This window comes from Anastrepha ludens, chromosome 4, assembly GCF_028408465.1.
Source record: "Anastrepha ludens isolate Willacy chromosome 4, idAnaLude1.1, whole genome shotgun sequence".
Taxonomy (NCBI): Eukaryota; Metazoa; Arthropoda; class Insecta; order Diptera; family Tephritidae; genus Anastrepha; species Anastrepha ludens.
This window is the reverse complement of record NC_071500.1, coordinates 33714619-33735052: the sequence shown is the minus strand read 5'-3', so window position 1 is coordinate 33735052 and position 20434 is coordinate 33714619. Positions and strand designations below refer to the sequence as shown.

At 36.2% G+C, this 20434-nt stretch overlaps 1 protein-coding gene across 4 annotated transcripts in view; it reads right to left on the bottom strand.

Annotated features, from left to right (window-relative positions):
* Positions 1-228: 228 nt before the first annotated feature.
* Positions 229-20434, bottom strand: part of LOC128861558 (death-associated inhibitor of apoptosis 1) — a 57883-nt gene continuing 37677 nt past the window's right edge. For 3 of the 4 annotated variants that reach the window (XM_054099790.1, XM_054099791.1, XM_054099789.1), the window contains one exon: positions 229-1690. In XM_054099790.1, the coding sequence (XP_053955765.1) occupies positions 334-1599 (1266 nt within the window). In that variant the 5' untranslated portion in view covers positions 1600-1690 and the 3' untranslated portion in view covers positions 229-333. Of the gene's footprint in view, positions 1691-9320; positions 9706-20434 lie in introns of those variants that run through there. The other variant, XM_054099788.1, reaches the window with a different exon arrangement.

Sequence of the window (20434 nt, the reverse complement as noted above, 5' to 3'; positions counted from 1 at the left end):
GTAGAGCAATGTGTCAGCCACTGAGATAACGCGCATGTAAGTAAATACATATGAACATTCATGATTAGATGTTTATGTGCCTAACTAGTCGAAACCATACGCCTACTAAAGCGCCTTCCTAATATGCGCACTGCGGAAATAAAATGCTGCATTTTTTGTTTTCTTGTTTTATATTTATTTTAAGAGTAAAGCATAAATATATTTTTTATTCGGCCAGTTGCAGCGCAGCAATACTTGGGACATACCACAACTGGCCGAATTACCGCACATTAACGTTCTTATTATTTACAACGCGGGTTAGTCTACTGTTTAATAAATAGTATTTATAACTGATTAAGGAAAAAACACGCGCATCACATTTGTAAAAGGTTTCCGACAGACCGGGCACTTCGAGACCGAGGACGCGCACTTGGCGCAGGCCACCACATGGCCGCAGGGTAAAAACGCTGTGTTGTATTCATCAGCATAGCATATCTTGCAGAGCTTCTCATCGGGGATGTTTGCCTCTTTGAGTTTCATATCATCCTTCTCTGCCGATGTCGTACATTTCGGTGTCGACATTGTAGCCATCACAGGCTGTGCGACCGTGGTGTCTGATGTTGAGCATTGCTGGCCCGACGACTTCAGCCCTTTATCCGCACTTTTACCATTATTCACCTTGAATTTGGCAGCGACGCTGTCAATATAGCTTGGGTCTTTGAGCAGTTTCAAGTAACGACATTTAGGGAACCAGAGCGCATGTTGTTCCCATGGTTCATCGTCATTGTCCCAATCCTTGAGGCCGCAACCACAGCTAAAACATTTCACACGATCACCAATACCAGTGTAGAAGAAGCCAGCGTCTGCCAATTGTGCAGGCCGTTGTTTCATGTTACGTGGCCATTCGGCAAACGAACGTAAACGTGCAGCTTCGATGGTATACTCAGGGTACTCTGGTCGAAACAATATCACCTCGTTTAGGGCTGGCCTGTCGTTGACGGCGGAGTTGTTATGCGTCGTCGCATCACCACTAGCTATGCTATCATATTGATAAGTTATGCCAGAAGTCGCTGTCGTCAGACCATCTTCTGAACGGCCAACGGCTGCAGATTCACTTGCCTCGAATTCCGATTCGAGCCCCTCATTGCCGCAAACATCATAACTAACGGGCGGTAGGACGCGATTCAGTGTATCACTGTTAAGAGCCACATTGTTGGTAGTTCGCCGCCTCAGTAATGGGCAATTGGGTGAGAAACGTAAATGCTCATTGACAGGCTGATCCTCACGTTCCCAACGACCGATCTCAACTTCGCAGAAATAACATTTCACTTTATCCTCGTCGCCAGTATAGAATAGACCAGTTTGCGCCAATTCCCTCTTGTTCAGCCACTCCAGTGGCCAATTGTCGAATGTCTTCAAACGTTCATCTTCGCGTTGATATTTTTCGTCCATAGTAAATTGTTCCGGCTTCCATTGGTGGAGGAACATTTCATTTGTTTTGTTGTCCGTTACGTCGTAGCTGTTTGCGTACAAAAATGCTGGATAAAAATACGACCTCAGACAGTGGTTCGAATTCTTAGCTTGGTAGGTGGAAGGTTTCTCGGTTATGGTTTCAGACATTTTGATGACGTTGTTCTTTGTTCTGATTGCTGGAAATACTACTGAGTGTTGACAATATATACGAGCTGTTAATGTTGTTGCGGACGAAAGTCTGGAAGTATAAAGAAAACAAAGTGTGCTGTGTTACTCAATTTATATTTATATGTTTAGAGCAGCGTAATCTTGAAATTGCAGAAATAAATTACGCTAGATAAGATAATACCAGGTGCCAGAATGTGCATGTACACATACAGTCACACATACGTATATATGTACTTAGCTCACTTTACAATTTCTGGAACTTCGTCATGAATCGGATTTGATAGAGAAAATATTGCGAAAGAATACTTGGTAGTTTAGCGAATTACTTGGAAAGCAACAACACAAAATAAACTACTCGAATTGATATGAGCGGCACGAGTTCAGGTTGCAAAGGAAAATGCAAGTCACTATTGTGAATGGGCCCCTATGAAATAGGTGGGAAATTAAAGCTAAACGTGAAACTGAAAACAAAATGGAGCACAACTAAGTGAAGGGTGGTTAAATTTCAAGGGCCGAGATGTTGAATGTGAACCACACCTAAGCGTCAACGACACCGTCGGACTACTTTCTTTACGGTTATTTGAAAGAAAAGGTGTACGTCGATAAACCAGCAACAATTCAAGAGCTAAAGGATGAGATAATTCGGCACATAACGGCATAGAACCTCAATTATGCCTCAGCGTCATCGAAAATTTGGACCATCGAATGGAGGTGTGTCGCCGAGGCCGCGGCAGCCATTTGGCCGATATTTTGTTCCATACGTAATTGAGCATTGAGAAATAACAATAATTTCCTAAAAGAATTGTATTTTATTCAAAATCAACACCGGCCCTTGAAACTTAACCACCCTTTAGAATGGCGTTGCATAGTTTTTTATAAAAATATCAAATAAAATATGATTCAATGTAATAAATTTAATACATGAAAGATTTTAATTAGAATTAAAACACACAAAGAGAGCAGGCAGATAAAACCAGTGTTGTTGAATAACTAAATGTAAAACATAAGTGAGTTCAAACGTTCTTTTGCAGGTAGGTTGCAAAAGAATACTGCTAATATTTCAACCTTTTAAAAGCATTTCAAAAATTATATGAAAAATTAGCGCATCTGAATTGGTTGTTGTTGTTGGTGGTGGTGGTGGTGTTGTTGTAGCAGCATAATCACCCATACATATACGGGGCATGCTGCGAGTAACAGTTCTTGGGCGGATATAAATCCGGGTCGTTCCGGTTACGTAGAACCGACTGTCGTGGGAACGCTCTGAATTTGTCTGTCGTTCGACTTTTCTGAAAATTATTTCTTCTCACAACATAAAACTAATAATAATTGGAAAATATTACTTTTAATTAGGGAGGAATAGTAAATTGAACTTTGTTTTCTTGGAATAGGGCGTACTTCCAGTCTTCCAGCTAGCTAACGCGCGTTGCGATGGATATTGAAAAACGAAATTGTTGCGAACAGAAAATCGTGAAAAACAAAAGCTCTTAAGATTAAAGTTATTTTTTTTTTAATTTCATCAAATTTGTTATGCCTTATTATTATTTTTACTTTTTGGCTTATCTGCGATACCTCTTAGAGTATTGAAATTGGAAATAAATAAAACTAGACTCGAATTATTAGAGTGTACACAAAAATAAATCCAATTTCAGTTTCGATTTATAATATTAGCTAATTTTTGTACTAACCAGCGAAAATTTGTATGCAGTACAAAATAATTCCTTATCTGTCTCAAGTGCCTAGATTTCATTTCAAACAGTTTCAAGAAAATCAAATTTAAATTAAAAAAAAATCGCAAGTTTTGTGCTTGTGAGTACTTTATTTTTTTATTTCGTTCCATTACTTCAACAAATTATTTACATATGAATACGAGTATACTTTTTATTTCCCCACCGACATGACAAAGCTCCTCATAAAAACCATCTGCCGTGCGGAGTCGGCTTAAAACTGTAGGTCCCCCCCCCTCTATTAGTGCAAAAACGAGAAGACGCACACCGCGAATAGGGGGAAGAGCTCGGTTAAGCCTCCAACAAATGGTGTAAGCGCCATATACATTTATATGCATATGTATACTTATGTATATGCATACATATGTATATGTATATGCATACATATGTATATGTATATGCATACATATGTATATGTATATGTACATACTTATATACTTTTTATTTCTCTATTTTAATAAAATTTACTCCTGAACTTATTTTTTCTTTAAAATGTTTTTTTTTTTTTAAGTTTTATAAAAAGATTTCAAAATCTCGAAAAAAAAATGAAGTGAGAGGTACTACAATCTGCACTTCCTTGGACATCGCCCGCCCCTCCTATAAAATTTACTAGTTGACAACATTTTTATGGAAACAATGAAAGCACAAAAACTTTTATTTTAACTAATGCAAATTTCAAATTAATACACCAACAAAAAATTTGCTCTGAATATTATTTTTTTTTTTTCATTCAATTTACCTTCAACACGAACGCTGGTTTATCGTATGTATACATGCAATGTACAAAGTCACCATTCAACAATCAATGCTTTACACGAAGGCAATGAATAGCGGCGCCATTTTTATTTTCACTTCCTTTTTGTTTCACACTTTGAGAAAGTTAAGAGAAAATTGTACTACTATATTCTGTGATAGCTTCCGATAAAGCGAACTATGACTGATGTGTCCTGGCGATGGCTGTCTGATGACTGAATCCTGGAAGTGATGAGCCATACCAGTGACGGAACATCGGGAAAACGAGCGAGTAAAAGTGGTGCGCAGGACACTATCTGTATAATACACCTATGTGATAGTGACGATTAGGGGTGGAATCAAATGCATTCACCCTTAGCGCCAGCCAGCTGCCGGCCATGCATGTACATACATACATACGAGTGCATTGTATTTAGGCTCGCTCTCATCAAAGGCAACAGCAGCTGCCACATGCTCGTGGGGTTAGTGGATGGTATACGGCGCCGGCCATCACGAAGTTTCACGAAATTTCGTTAAGCTTCACCATTTACGACGATACGCTACGGGCGAGTACTACAACACCAACGAGACTACGGCGAACGCTTTGCAACCGAATCCAAATACTCGCATTGCTGTAACTAACAGCGACAGATATGAACTCTTGATTGGAGTACGCAACAAAGTGCAAAATACTCGTGTAAGCGTAAGCAGCAAAATACTCACAAGCATCGAGCAACGACCGTAAGCGCGTCCAAAGCCAAGTCGTTTCTACGAGACTATACGAAGGACATTTTTGCATTGGTAAATTTGCAAAATCACACTTTCAACTGCTAAGGGTTGTTGACGCTGGAAGGAAAGTGTAAAAATGATTGTATGTATGGATGTATGTCTTGCATAAATCATAAATCATGCTTGGGCGCATTGAAACATAATTGAAGTCTAGCTGCGCAGGTCATTTCCAGCCCAGCAATGGCGGCCAAACAACGACCAAGCACATTGACGATAACGACGACGACAACGACGACAGGACAGGTTGCAATGTGAATGCAACCGCAAAGGCACAAAGAACTTAACGTAATGGCCATCATCATATACAGTATTCCATGTAGTATACGCGTATACATAATAATCAATGAACCCTACGATGAACGACCTCGACGCTGGGGCTCCGACCGGCTAGTCGTAGACGAATTAACAAAACGGCGCAAATAGATGTACGAAGGAGTTTTAAATGTTTGATATAATAGGAAAAGTAGCAAATATCGGCGGACGCGAATATGCGAATATCAACATTATGGCGTTTCAATTTGCCTTCTGTTTTTATTGTTGTAGCAGTTACAAAAAATCCTGCCAAGTGCAGTGAAGCCATCGCTTGTCATCGTCGATCTCAAATAACGATACGCCTGGGAATGAGGCTGTTTCGACAGGGTACGACTAAAGGGAAAGAGGTATGGTAGGCGGAGATGATTGCTGAAGCTGCAACTTTTTCATATAAAAGATAAAATTCACTATGGCGTCCAAATGAAATTTGATATAAAGAGTACGAACTCCAAGCATTGGCACACATGCATACTCGTACATGTAAAAACTACAAATTTTATGTGTTTAAAAGTGATACCAAAAATTTAAGTAAATAATGTAAAAGAAGACTGCGCGCTAACAAATGGAAATATTGTTTAAGTTAAAAAAGTAATACATGGGTGCTCGGTGGAGCCATATTCGAAGATACGAGTATTGGTGACTGTCTTGATAGAAAAAGATTTTTCCATAACTTTTCCACGCATTTGATTAACAAAAAATGTGCTAGCATCATCCACATCGATATCAATCTCCAGTGAACGTTCTCTGAAGAACAATTCTAATATGGGTTTTTATCAAACACTCACCATAAACTAGCATTTACCCAAACATTTTTGTGGAATACTGCTGCAGTGACAGTCCTCGTCCGAACACCAGAAAATTCTTCTCCGAAAATTCCTGCTCAACTTTTTCAATTCAATAATATTTCAATCAACCGCACTTGGCATATGAACATTTGAAGATTTTGTTTCGAAACCCACAGATGCTTATCTGCCGACTTTGGCATGAACCTAGACATTTTGATTTTTAGCAAAGCTCTACCTATCAGATTGGATATTTTTATAAGAACTGCAGAACCACTACAGACCCGAGCTCGAAGAAATTTCGGATAAATTGACGATATTTTAAAGAACTTAAGTGAAGACGTCGATTACTTGAGAATTGCAAGTTATTTAATAATTCCATTGACTTGGTTGAGATGGGGCACCCAGAGTAAAATCATATACGTTCCTAAATCCATATGAAATACTGCTGCAGTAGGTTCTACGTTACCGGAACGACTCGGGTCAAGCACTGTCAACTTCAGCAGTATTTGTATGCGGAAATTTCGAACTGTTTTAGTCAAAATTTGTAGAACTTTTCTGAATTTAGTTTTCATTGAATTATGGTATAATAAAGGGAAAGTTTGGATTGGCTCAAAAGTCCCATTGATTTTTTTCTTAGTTTATTTTCCGGCGGTCATGCGCGAAATATCGAGTAGCCATTATATGGAAGAAAATGAGTAACACCATCAACAAAAAAAAAATATCAAAAATCAATCCGAATTTTGAGCTGCTTTAAAGCGATACAAGAAAGTATCAGAATTGGATGAGCTACTGGACTGCATAGTCAATATTTTTCTAAAAACTCTGATTTAAAAGCTTGAATTGTTTATAACAAATTATTGAAAATTGTTCAATTTTTTTTAATTTTTATTGAAAATTCTGACTAAGAAGTTTAAAATTTTTTATGATTATTTCTCGATTTATTTTTTTTTTTTTTTGGTTTTGTAGAAAGTTTGAAATTTTGAGTTATGTGGTTTTACAGCATAATTTTTTTATTTTAATATTGTGAGCACAGGCTTGTGTAAATTAAGAAAAAAATAAATAAATAAATAAAAAACATTTATCCTTCATTTTAAAGTTACCAAACTTGTCGAAAAATACTAAATTTCAAAAACACTGAAAACAAACCCCTACCCCTATTCGTCTGACTGTTCATCCAACTGATAAAACGCAGCCAGGAAAATAAGCTCGTAATGAGCATATTTTCTGGAAAAGACGATTGTTAGTGAATTGGATTGGGTTTCAATTATGTAGGTATATAACATTGCAATTGCAGGAGCTACGAGAAATTGCTGTAAGCAGGCAAGCAAAAACAAAATAAAAAACAGGGAAAAAAACGACTACGAAAGCCAAAGCCAAAACAACCAAGTCAGTCAAGCCAGTCGCTGGGCAATATACTATGCACTCGGCACTAGGCACCAGTCACCAACAAACAATCAACCATCCAACCAGCTAACCAACCGAACCGACGAACCAACAACTTGGGGGCATTTGCAGCAGACTGTGAGAAAGTTTCAATGGAATGCAGTCAAACAACTATTTGAGTGCAACATAAAAACAACACTAACAACGACAAGAAAAACAAGAGACAGCAAAACAATTGAAGTGGCAGCAAGACAAAAATAAAAACACAACGACAAAAACAAATGCAGCGCTCATGCACGCTGAACGAATTTCTGCATCGAGAAAAAAAACACTCTGTGAACTCGCTAGTGACGCTTGAGCGAGTTGGTTCATATGTACCATAAGAGCTGGCAACTTAGCCAGCGATGCAATGCAAGAACCATCAATGGAAATATGAAAAAGTCGAGTTCTCGATGATGTTATTGTTAGTGGTGCCAACAGCAGAGCACATTCATACACACATATTTATATACATGCACATGCACATGCATATATGTATATAAATCATGCAACAATAGTGCAAGAGAATTTTTCCCTCCTCGCGACGAAAAAAAAAAATAGAAATAATAATTCAACACATCATGAGCAGAAGCAGACGCCAACAATGCATTGGTCTCTCCATCACAGCAAGCCTTGAGGGGGGCGGGGGCGAAGGCTAACACAGTGGAAATGTACGAGTACAAGTTTAACGAAGCAACGAGTTAATGAGCACATACGAGCAAAATTGTTGCGAAAAATGTGACTATGAGCTCCGAAAATTGTGCACAAGAACGAGTTGTTAAAGAGTTTTGAGCAGCTGAAGTCTTAACGGGGTGATGTATTCAAAATTTACGGTGATAATGTTGTAAAGCTTGGTATTGTAGTGGATATATGGGTAGAGTTTGGTCGTTTTATCAGAAAGTAGGAGATGCCTGCCTAGCAGTGATGAGTCCAAAGGTACAAATCATTGGTCAAGCCGCCGCTGCTGCTGCTGCTGTTACTACTATTGCCGCTCTCGAATGAACGACAATGCGAAATGAGTAAAGCGGTGGTGTTACCGTTAATCTGTATGCTGTTGGTGTGATGCTGATGCATTAATACAGTGAATGCACGGCGGAGTTATAATGTTGCTATTGTTAAACACATACATACACATATACATAATCAATGTAAATTGATTTTTCTCTTCAGAGCTTTTATATGCATGCATATGAACTGCTTACAAAGCATGTAAAGCAAAAATGTTTAAGCAACAGTGTACTTTAAAAAAATATGTAAACAGCTGCACAGTAAACTTAAAACAACTCTAGAAATAGGAGAAGTCAGTTTTGTATTAAGGATTGGTTGCACTAAATAATAAATATAATAAGCATTTCACTATCACTACCTCTTCTTCAGTGGTACTTAATACATGAATTCCATTATAATTAAAGATTTAGTGATAGTGAAAAAATTGCAATATCACTAAACACTTTTTTACTAGTACTATCACTACATTTATAATGAAAATCGTACCTTAACTACCACTGAAAGGGCAGTGGTAGTGCAGCCCTGGTAGCACTATTTGTTTCGTGTGCGTTTTAAATATAGTACATTAATAATAAGTTTTATTTAGAAGCGCAGCCATTATCGACCACAGAGTTGCGTTGATGTAAAACACGAAACATATGTTTCTGTTTCCATGGAAGGTTATCAACTTGAGTTGTGGTTAGGGAATTGAAAGCTAAAATTAATTTCTGTGCGTCAAAACAGTAACTTGGATTTTCATATACATTTGCGGTTACAAACTTTTTGGACATACACACACACGCGCTCAATTATGAAAACAGTAATCGTGGCTTTTACATACACAAGAAAACCAAAGGGAGACAATCACGCGGCATATACTGCAATCGTTTTAAAAAATAAAAACTATTGTAGTATATAATTTTTGTTTAATACTTCGTTTATCACTTACATTAAATACTAACAGCTGCTACAGCAATCCAAACTAAATTGTCAATTAAGCAAATATTTTCCTTGCACAGCGGTTCACGAATGCTCACGAACAGTTCATACGAATATTTTTCTTTTGCTTGAATTTTCTCTTTTTTTCAGGTCAATATGAACTCGTAAGTTTCAATACAATTAACAAGAACAAAAATAATTTACACAACACAATTTTCTTCAAATTATTATTAAAATCATAAAGTTCTTTTAACGCTACTCAAACTAAATATTTTCCACGTTTTTATGCTTTGACTATGTTGTATGTAGAACGTGCGTGTTGACAGCACCAGACTTAATGCACTAGTGATTCGACGAGCGTGCAGACACCGGAGACGAAGCCAAAACCGACCAAGGAGACTACAGCGGAAACCGAATTGAAGAGGCCAAAAATAAAATGTCTGCATTTGGAAAACATAATAGCATTGCATGCAGTAATAGGGGTGACAGTGATGCCAGCTAAGAGAGAGAAAAGGTTAGAAGCAGGCAAGTACGTGAATTTATGTAGGTAGAAGTCTACATAACATAGACTTGAAAGGAATTTTCGAGAACGGTTCAATGATTTTTCCAATAAATATTTTAATCATTCATTGCAGCATTAAATCGCTTTCATGTTAAATGTTAACCCATACCAGAAGAACAAGATGGAATTTAAAAATGCAATCTTGTTTAAAATTATTAAGTCTCCAATTTTTAATATTACCTAATTTAAAATTATCTAAATTAATTAAATCTAAAATTTTAAACAGGCGTCAAATTATTTAAAAAAAATTAAGCATTCTGCTCTGAAGAGTTTTATAAATTCGAAGTTTTATTCGTACCCTAGGACACAAATTTTTCTAATACTTAAGAGGAATTTTACGAAGGAAATCACTTCTCTATGAAGATAACTTGTAATATTTGTTAAGCAAGGTGGCGCAAAATTAATCATCAATCACTTTTCTATTAAATAAATATATTTTATTACAAAATAAATAAATATTTGCTTAAGCGCTTGCATTTTGCATCAATTGAGTCCAGGTGAGATCGCTGCGAGTTATTTCCTCATGCAGGCAGCGTCGCCAGAATCCTCTTGATATCTCCCTGCGTCTACATGTTAAGGCCATCGTTCGTATTTTTTAGGTTTCAGTGATGGAAATCCTTATATCCTATAGCAGACAATTTTTTTAAAGCTTTATATCTTCTAGCAGAATTTTTTTCTAAAGCTTACTTTATTGATGATTATACAATTTTTTGTTTACTGTTCGAGAAGAATCCGTTCGCTCGAGAACGAGTCTTAAAAATATGTGATTTCGAAGATTGACCCAAGTGATAAAAAATATCATTTCTTAATACAATATATAAATATTAAATACATCTGCTGAAAGTTTTCCGCACTTCCAAAATAAATCTAAAATTAGTCATTTATGCGGGCGCTAGGGTACTACTTCTCCTTAAAGCGTGTATGTTATGTAAGATATTTATGTATGACTGTGTATGTATAATTTTGCATTATTTTATAATTAATCAGAAGAGCTAGTTGTTAATATTCGATTTATATAAATATAAACTATTTTCAGAACAAAATTCAAACCATTTTTAAACCCGAATTTGGCCTAGTACATATAATCAAGAAAACTACCGACTATTTGGAAATTTTTTCATTGTCTTTCTAATTTTAATATTTTTTTTTTTTTTTCATTTTATTATAAACGATTTCCCTTACAACAATAACAAAAAATCGCAAGGCATTACAAAGGCTTAACCAACTCAAATGTTAGGCATCATCTGGCAACGCCACAATATCCGCTTGGCCAACCCAACATAGCTGCAATAAAAAACAAAATTGGAATGCAGTCAGACAACTTTTTTTCTCAAACAGACTCATGCTTTTTTTTTTGTCTAGTTACATTCGAATTACCTGGCGACATCAAATGCAGTTGTATGGATGTGTGCTCGTGGTTGGTTAATGTTGTTGTAATGTTATGCTGGTACACCAACATAAAGTTAGATTCTTATTGGAAAAGCAGCATAGGGTACAAAGAATGGAGCATGGCAACGCACTGGGCGGCCTCTGAATGCCAGCGAGTTAGCCAAGAAATCGGAGAATACCCACACAGTAACTTGCAACTGATGTAGGCAAAAGCATAGAAGCTACGAGTCAGTCATCTAACCTTAGCAACCGACCACCAGGTAATACTCGCTTCTGCATACCGAAGAAGCATAACACTGTTAACATACATACATACATACATACCTACATACATTCATACCAACATAACTACAAAATATGTACATGTATATGTGTGCGAGTACATACAGTATGATATGCATGTTTGTCTATTAAAATGCGTATGTTTGTTGGAGTTTCTCGAGTTTGCTCTGTTCTGTGGGAATAATTCAATTCTTCGTTGTCTTATTTCTGGTTTCAAGTTTGCTTCATTCTGAGATTGGAATGCGGTGCTACTAGATATCAGTGCACAAACACATGAACGCACATACATATGTATGTATGCATGTATGTGTATGTATGTATGTGCATGAGATCCATTTACATGATCAACAGGCAACATTAACAAAAACAACAACAGGGAATATAACAATAACCAACAACAACAATCGTGACTCCAGCAAAAAAAAAGATAAAATAAGTAAGGAAGTTCTAAATTCGGCCCGGACCAAACTTAATACACCCGCGTACATTTTTGCTATGGTAGTTTGGTTTCCTTGAAAAAATGTTGCCAGCCTTTCCACGGCGCACAAATTGTTCAATGTTGCACTCAATCCTGTAAAAAGCCATGTCTTTGCCTACTCAGAAAAAAGAGCACAAAACACTGCTATTATTTACCTACCCTTGGGTGGTGTACCAACATTTTAAGTAGTCAACTAATTTTCATGGCAACCAACTCCCTTGAGAAACATTCTCAAATAGACTCCTTTGCCGTCTTTCAGTGTGGCATTTTTAGAATAGAACACATAATTTTCTCACCGTTTACACTTATCTTATAATAGAACAGGAAAGAAATTAAGGGCAATGAAAAGGCAACATTTTTTGGGAGAAACGAAAACACCATTAATTTTTGGAATCAAAGATTAGAGTTATAAATTATCTCTCATTAAACTCATAGACAATTAGCGTTATAATTTATCGCTCTCACGGCAGTCGTTCCTCGAGTTATTATGCGCATGGACCAACAGACGGACGGACACACATGACTAAAACAATTTATCTCGTACTTTTCAGCATTTTGGCATATAAATCGCTGCTTTATTTCAATAATTGGTTTTGGTTTTTTTTGGTTTAGACAATATTGAAGTAGAGTAGACTAGTTTGTACTGTTACACACAACCGTTAAGTGAAAGAAATTACGAAAAATACCCTTGAGCAAAAGCGCTCGGGTATACAAAAAATTATATGCCCTGTCCGATGGGAGCTAAAGAACCACTCAAAGAATGCATTCACACAATCACTTAAAGAATTAAAAAAAAATAATTTATAAAGTGTATGAGTATAAAAGAAAGCTGAAGGAAAAAATATGAAAAAAAAAATAACAACAAGGCGAACGAAATTAAAAATTAAAAAAACAAAAACATTCTTGAGTCGTCCTTCCAAGAAATGCAATCATGCAGCGATCACCAACGACGTTGTCGCCAACAACAGCAACAGCAATTGTCCTATGCATACACAACATAAGGCAACGGCATTGAAAAAAGTATGATAAAAATAATAACAACAACAATATCATGATCATCAAAACCAACAACAATAACACTAAGAAGGCTAAATACAAAAGGAGCAGATAACAAGAAATGCACTCAACATAGCGGCACAGGCGCAGACACAGCATAGCATAAAATTATCGAGCAAGCGACCGAACGAATGAACCAGTAATTCTCTTTAAAACTGTTCGCTCCCTCGCTCGCTCTCATTTGTGTGTACTGTTGTAAGGCATGAGTGGCGCAGGCGTAGTAGCATAAATGCATGTGTGCTGGCAGTAATACTGTAAGCCGAAGATCGTGAGCTATCGATCACTTTTCCGTTGCTGCCCTGCAGGGTTCCCTGCTTTGCGGTAAAGATCAATGAAATGCAAAAAATGCCATAACAGCATGGCTTGAAGCAACAAAATTCCTAAATTGGATGCTGGTTGGGTTGACCGACCGCCGAACGCCGATCACCGTACGTTCGATCGTCTGTCCGTCCATTCAACTCTACATTACTTCTAACTTCTAATTCGATTTTTTGATTGTATCATAAATGTCTGCTTGTTCTTGTTTTCTGAGTGTATGTGCGTCGTGTTGAGGGGGAAAAGAGAGTATGTGAAAGCGCCTAAAAGTGGAGTGAGACGAAGCTACTATCGTAAATTCTAACTTTTATGTCCAACATTCGCCTATACAATCGATCGCCCATACTATCGATGATTGTTCTGGGCGTTATATTATTTGGGAAATCTCAAACAATTGAGAAGTGCCGAACAATGCAGCATGAAAATGAGAAATTATACTACTATCAATTGTGTGAGTGATAAAAGGAAAAGACCGCTGTCGCCAGCGCCACAATACGTGCACCTAATGGTCACGGAAATATTAGAGTTGAGCTGAAAGTATGAATGCTCGACGATAATGTGCGTGTGAAAGAGCATGTAAGAGGGAATTCGAAAGAATTTTTCATTCTAATCATTATTCAGTATTGAAATTTCTGGGAATTCCTATCTACACAAACAACAAAACTCAATTCACATTTAACAGTCACAACAGACCACACCGTTTTCTCGTATTATCTCGTATATTCTGAACGAGGGTCTCTCAATAAGTTTTGCATCACAAATGTCCGTAAATGATTCATCAGTTTCCTATTTCCCCCATAATGCATACCGCGTCAGGATCTGCCTTGATAATCGGAGAAATGGAGTTGTGAAGGCCACCCTGCTTCATATAGTCATAAAGATATGCGATCAGAATTGAAAAATTTATTTGTTTCCTGGCGCCTTTAAAAAATCGTGGTCATCGGAACATGCAAGGTAGCCGACGACGATGACAGAGAACGGAATTAGCGCACAAAGCAGATTGATCCGCGTTACTTTGACACAATTACGTTTCAAATACTATTTACACTTCCTTAAACGACCATATCTATGTCTATATCTGGCATCGGTCTATTGACACAATTACGTTTCAAATACTATTTACACTTCCTTGCACGACCCTATGTCTATATCTCGCATCGGTCTATCGGTACCCCGCACGGCACTAACCACCAATTCACGTATCATCTTTAAAAATACTCATCTAAAATCCCTTTCCTTTTGGACCCAACAGATTCAACATAACTGATGACTCCATGCACTGACAGGGTTTAGTAAGCTGCTATAACAACAACAACCTCATCGCGCTTATAGGGATCGATAAACATAGACATAGCGCAGCGAATAAAGATCCAGCGACTACGTTGGCTCTCATGTAGTCCGAATAGATACAAACGCTCCGGCTCTGAAAGTATTCGATGCGGTACCCACTGGTGGTAGCAGAGAAAGAGCAAGGCCTCCTCTGCATTGGAAAGATCTGGTGGAGAAGGGCTTGGCTTCACTTGGTGTGTCCAACTGGTGCCGGTTAGCGTGAGAAACGACGAACGACTGACGCGCTTTGTTAAACACGGCCAAAATCTCGTAAGCGGTTATCGCGCCAATTAAGACAAAGAAGAAGGAAAAAAAGAGCGAAATAAGCCTCCCCAATCTTCAACAATGTTAGAAATAGTGAACGGCGGTCAAACTTGCTTGATTGAAAATTTGGAAAAATTAAGTTTCGGAAAAATCTCCGAAAATGAAATGAGATTTATGTTGAAATTTAAAAAGAAAAAAAACCTACACTAAATTAATAATTTTTCGAAACCTTTTGAACAACCCTCGTTAGTATATGTGGTTTCTAGCTTTGCGATCCTATTACCGCCGACGTGGCGGTTGAAGTACGTGAGAAGCAATTCCTTATTTTCAAGGATAGTTTGTTATTCATTTCTCACTGAGTTTACTTGCTGGTGTGAGAATTGTTTTTGTGCTTAGTACTTGATTTTGCGATGAAAGAAAATGCCAAATGAAAGCTAGCACCTGTAAAACCAAGCCAATGGTCAATGCTCGGGAGCCGGATAAAACTTGTGGAATTTATGATCCGTTCTGTAGAAATATCGTTTCGTTATTTTCAGTTGAAATATCGTTTTTTACAGATTATTCGTCTTGAATGATCTCCAATACTGTCCTGTTCCAAACAGCAAATGTTGTGTAGAATATTTGAACGATTGAATTTTAGCCCGCACTTTCCTTCAAATCAAGTAATCGTCTGAAATTATGCACCTTCGATTTGTAAAAAAAAAAATAACAAAGTCATCGAGCAAGATTGGTCATTAACGAGTTGGGTTCAAGCAAGATAGATTTACCAGATTTGGTCACGATTGAGTTGCTCAGGCTCGGGTAGCACGCTTTATGTTCTAGTTCGTCTCAATACTGTTGACTGAAGTCTAACCCTCCGTCAGACACCGGCTCTGGCCTTTTTTCGTCGTGTTCTAGGATCCTTTTTAAAAGGTTGTATACATAAATCGATAGAAACTTAAATTTTAGGAAGCTACCTGGAAACTCTCGAGTAGTTAGCTATAATAGGAACATTTATATTTTCGCCGGTTGTGGAATATATAATATCTGAACCAGTAAGACGGTTATTGTTTACAGCTTCAGCATAAACTCTACCATCAGGATACGATTCCCCACTTTCAATCACATAATTGTGGAAAGTACAACGAAAAAATTATTTTCTTTACTTTATAAAATCACAAGAATCACGGCAAAATATCCAAATATCAAAAGATGCTAGAGAAATAAACTTCAAAAGCAACGAATGTTGTCGAAAACAATTTTGCTGTGTGGCCGGGAATGAAACATCAAAATTTAGTTTCCGGAATCTCCCTTCCAGATGTCTCTGTGTGTAAATTGGGACTATGTAATTTCATAACTCTTTTGTTGCATTCACAAACAAATTTTTCGCTTAGCAAGCAGAAAATTGGAGATTTTAGTCATTTCTGTTACCTTCTCTGAGCCGTTTTTATTTTCGTTTGGAGTAGTTTTGGTTAGCTGGCTGCCATCTGAGGATCTAGAAGGTTAGTCTGGCTGTCATTTGATTGTATAGAGGTTAACTTGGACTGTTTAGCTCATTGTTTGTTTTTCCACTGAAGAAGGAAGAGCACTTGATTCGTTGAATTTCCCATAAAATTGGGTCACTTAGTGTTTTTTATAAAACGAAAAACCATACTGAATTTAAATATGCACATCACCGAAAAATAAACAATAAAATTATATTACATACAGCAGTTTTGCTAAAGAAGATCAGCATATAAATGAAGATGGAGTAATTAAAAAATACTCTACACCATTCCATTTTCATAGGAATAATTTTGTATTTGTTATCAAATAATTTGAGACGGAGTACAAAAGTTATTTGCCAGAAATATCAAACCCATTTTAAATATCTGAAATTGCGGTCTAGTGCAATTATATAATATTTATATATTAAAACATTTGACGTAAGAATATGCATATGCATATTATATGTATATAGATTAATATTTCAAAATAATTCACGGTGGTATATGCAATCGAAAATCGCTATCAACCACTACAGCATTGCAATCAAATAACTTAATTGCCTAGTCATATGATACGGATTTAATTGCTTTCGTTGTTTATAAGTGCATTTCTTTGGATTGCGAAATTTCTACACCCATTCTCGAATTTTTATTATTACATTTATTGGTGGAAGGGCGTGGAAATACTGAAATAGTATGATTAATACAAAATATATTTGCCCTAATCACTTTTAATTCGTACCCCTACGATTTCTTCTCACATACACCACGCTGCAAATTTATAAAGACACCACTATTTTGTTATAAAAATATAGTTCATACTGAAAAAAAACCACACAAAATTGCGTCCAGAATTTTTAGAATAATTTCTGGCTGTGCATTTTATAGTACATAAATTTTTGAATAACAAAGTGCTTAACCCTGGATTACTAAACGTTCGACTAAATAGACTTCGACATATTCCCGTCACACCACCACACTGAGAGAACTTTCATAAACAGTTAAATAGAAATAATATTATATAATACAGACAGACTGAGTAACACTGATTTCAGTTTAGTTAAGGGCGAACACCACTGTGAAAGCGTGAAAATTAAGTGATTTTCATGAATTTTTTTTATAAGTAGGGATGATTATTTGATGATCGGACAAATTATAATTTATTTAGTATATATTCAACTATACTGACACAAATTTTTATTAAAAAATCTTAAAAATTACAATTGTTATTAATATTAATGCAATGACGTCATAAAAAGCTGATGCACCCTGGTGGCCACGATACAGCGGCGAAAAATCATCTGAAAGCAAAAAAATTCTTAATCTATACATCAATGGCTATCGTTGTTGTTGTTGTAGCAGCATAAACATTCCCATACTTACAATATAAATCCAGGTCGTTTCGGTAACGTATAACCGAAACGTCGTACGTGGCGGTTTTTATTTTATTTTATTTTTAGAAAATGGTGCAGGTTTGAAAACTGAGTTTGTGTTTTTACCCTTTTTTTGCTTTCGAAAGGCTTGAAAAAATATAAATTTTTGGAATTTTGAAAAACGGCTATGTACGACTGTAGCCAATACATGTACAAAAAAAAATTAAAATCGGTTCATAATTCTTCGAGAAATGGAGGCCACCGTGTTCAGAGAAGTAGTTTTGAGAAAAAACGCGTTTAAAGTTTTCATTGGCCGTTGTAACTCACTGCCTGCACTTATGTCAATTTTCAAGATTTTAAATTAAATTTTTTTTACATATTTTTGAATATATCTGCTGTAAGAAAATGCAGAACAAAAAAAATGAATTTTTTTGAAAAATCACACTGGTGTTTCTCCTTTAACTAGTGTTGAAATCATTGTTAACTTTTGATCATTTTCTCCGTATACAATACAACAATTTATTACATTCGTTATATGGACAAAATGTGCAACCTGCAGGGGAAAAAGTTATCAAAAATCAACGATAATTTTGGAGCCAAACAATTGATGATTTCAACGGAAATTTTTTTAAACTGTAGTTCTGTAATCTAATAAGTCATGGAAGGTAGAGAGCTCAGAGAATATTCTGACCACGAGATTTTCAACATTCCTTATGTAAAGGAGTGATGAAAATTGTGTGCAAAGTATCGATTTTTAATTCGCAATATCAAAGAACTCCACACTTAAACTTCACATCATCAACTGTGCCGTGTTTTATTTGTGTTCCATTTGTGAAACAACATCAAGACACACACCCCCAATAGGAGAAGGAGCTCTGCCAAATGCCTAACAGAAGTGTACGCGCCAATTATTTTTTTTTTTATTTATTCTTTATTTGTATGTAAATACAGAATTATTTTATTCCAATTAAAACCCTCTTTACTAAGTATACATTATTTGCGACCAAAAAATTGGAATCCACAAGGAGTTCAACACAATAACATGTTTGCAGTTAACAGTAAATAAAACAGCAAAAGAAAAAGCTTGCAATGTGTATTACTTACGAGTGACTAGACTTTCTCTTTGTGAACAATTACCGATTGCAAACAAACTATGGTTGCGGCATAGAAATGAGTGCAAAAGTTCAGTCAATCGCGGCACATTAAACAAGTCAGTTTCTTTATTATTTCTTTTTAATTCTCTGTTAAGGTAAAAACACTGAAGACACGCCATAATGTTAGCAGAATAAAGTAAACTGAAATAAATTTACGAATTTTTCTTCTTCCTCTTCTTTTTTTTTTAACTTTAATCCGGAAATATTACATTGCAGCATGTAGTAGATTTTTTTTTTATCTTAGTACCGAATATCTAAAAAAGTGTAAGGGGACGGAATCGGATGAGTTGTAAAAAGTAAGCTTAAAACTAATTGCGGATATAAAGAATTTTACAATTTATACCAGCTTCCGCTTTACCACTTCTTTTATTACATTTCGTAATGGTATACAAGTATATATGTATGTATGTATGTATGTATATGCCCAATAAGCAAGGTACCTGCGTATGCAAGCACCCCGCAGGGAAAAACTGAAGTGAAGAAAAATATAATTTACCGATTCAATCTAGTGCAGCACTATAGCTTCATCATTGCAATTCGTTCATTTTATTATTTTCTGATGAGGCGATGTCTGAGACGTATTTTAAGAGATGAGTCAAAATAAGCAAAAAGGTAAAAGCGATGAACAAATAATGAAAATATCCAAACTGAACCCGTAAATAAAGCGCTTATAAGACATTTTTTTAACCCTAGATCACTAAACTTAAATCAGTGTTACTCTGTCACTAACCATTCGTCTTACAGACTACAAATTAAGAACAAGAATATTTTTATATTTCAGACAGACAAAAATATAATGACATCATTAATATGACCTGACAACCGTACGACTAAGATCATAATGACGTTTGTATGTAATCGCGAACATCCAGCATGGATACGCCGATTAAGAAGAATTTTACTATTTATGAAAGTTCTGTTAGTGAGGTGGTGTGACGGGAATATGTCCAATTCGCCAAACTGCATGTGTGCCTAGTCTATTACCAAATGTTTAGTGTTCCAGGGTTAAGGAAAGTATGCGAATTCGCCACTAGCGCTCAATTTGTTTTGTGAAAACTTATAGCAGTTACTACTCGTATTCACATTATCTCATTACCAAAAAAATGTGTGTTTATTTTTGCTTAAAAGAAATATTCATAGTAAATTGAAAACTTCACGCCCCTTTATATTTTTCTTATATTTTGGTAGTGATACATAAATACGTGCCGTTCCGCTAACTTAGGGAAAGAGTTAAATTTTTTCGCACAGTGCACACTTGGCTTGGCGCTTTAAATCGTTCTTTGGCTTCTTCTCATCGGAACTTGTTCACAACCACTGATCGTAAAGTATCTTCAATATATTTTGTTTTTGTTTTCTTTTTTTTTCCTTTTTCCTGTCTGTTTTTGCTATTTGTGTTTTAGTTTGTTGTTCACTCTGTTGGAGTTTCCGGTCTTCTTTCGAATTATGTGCAGTGTTA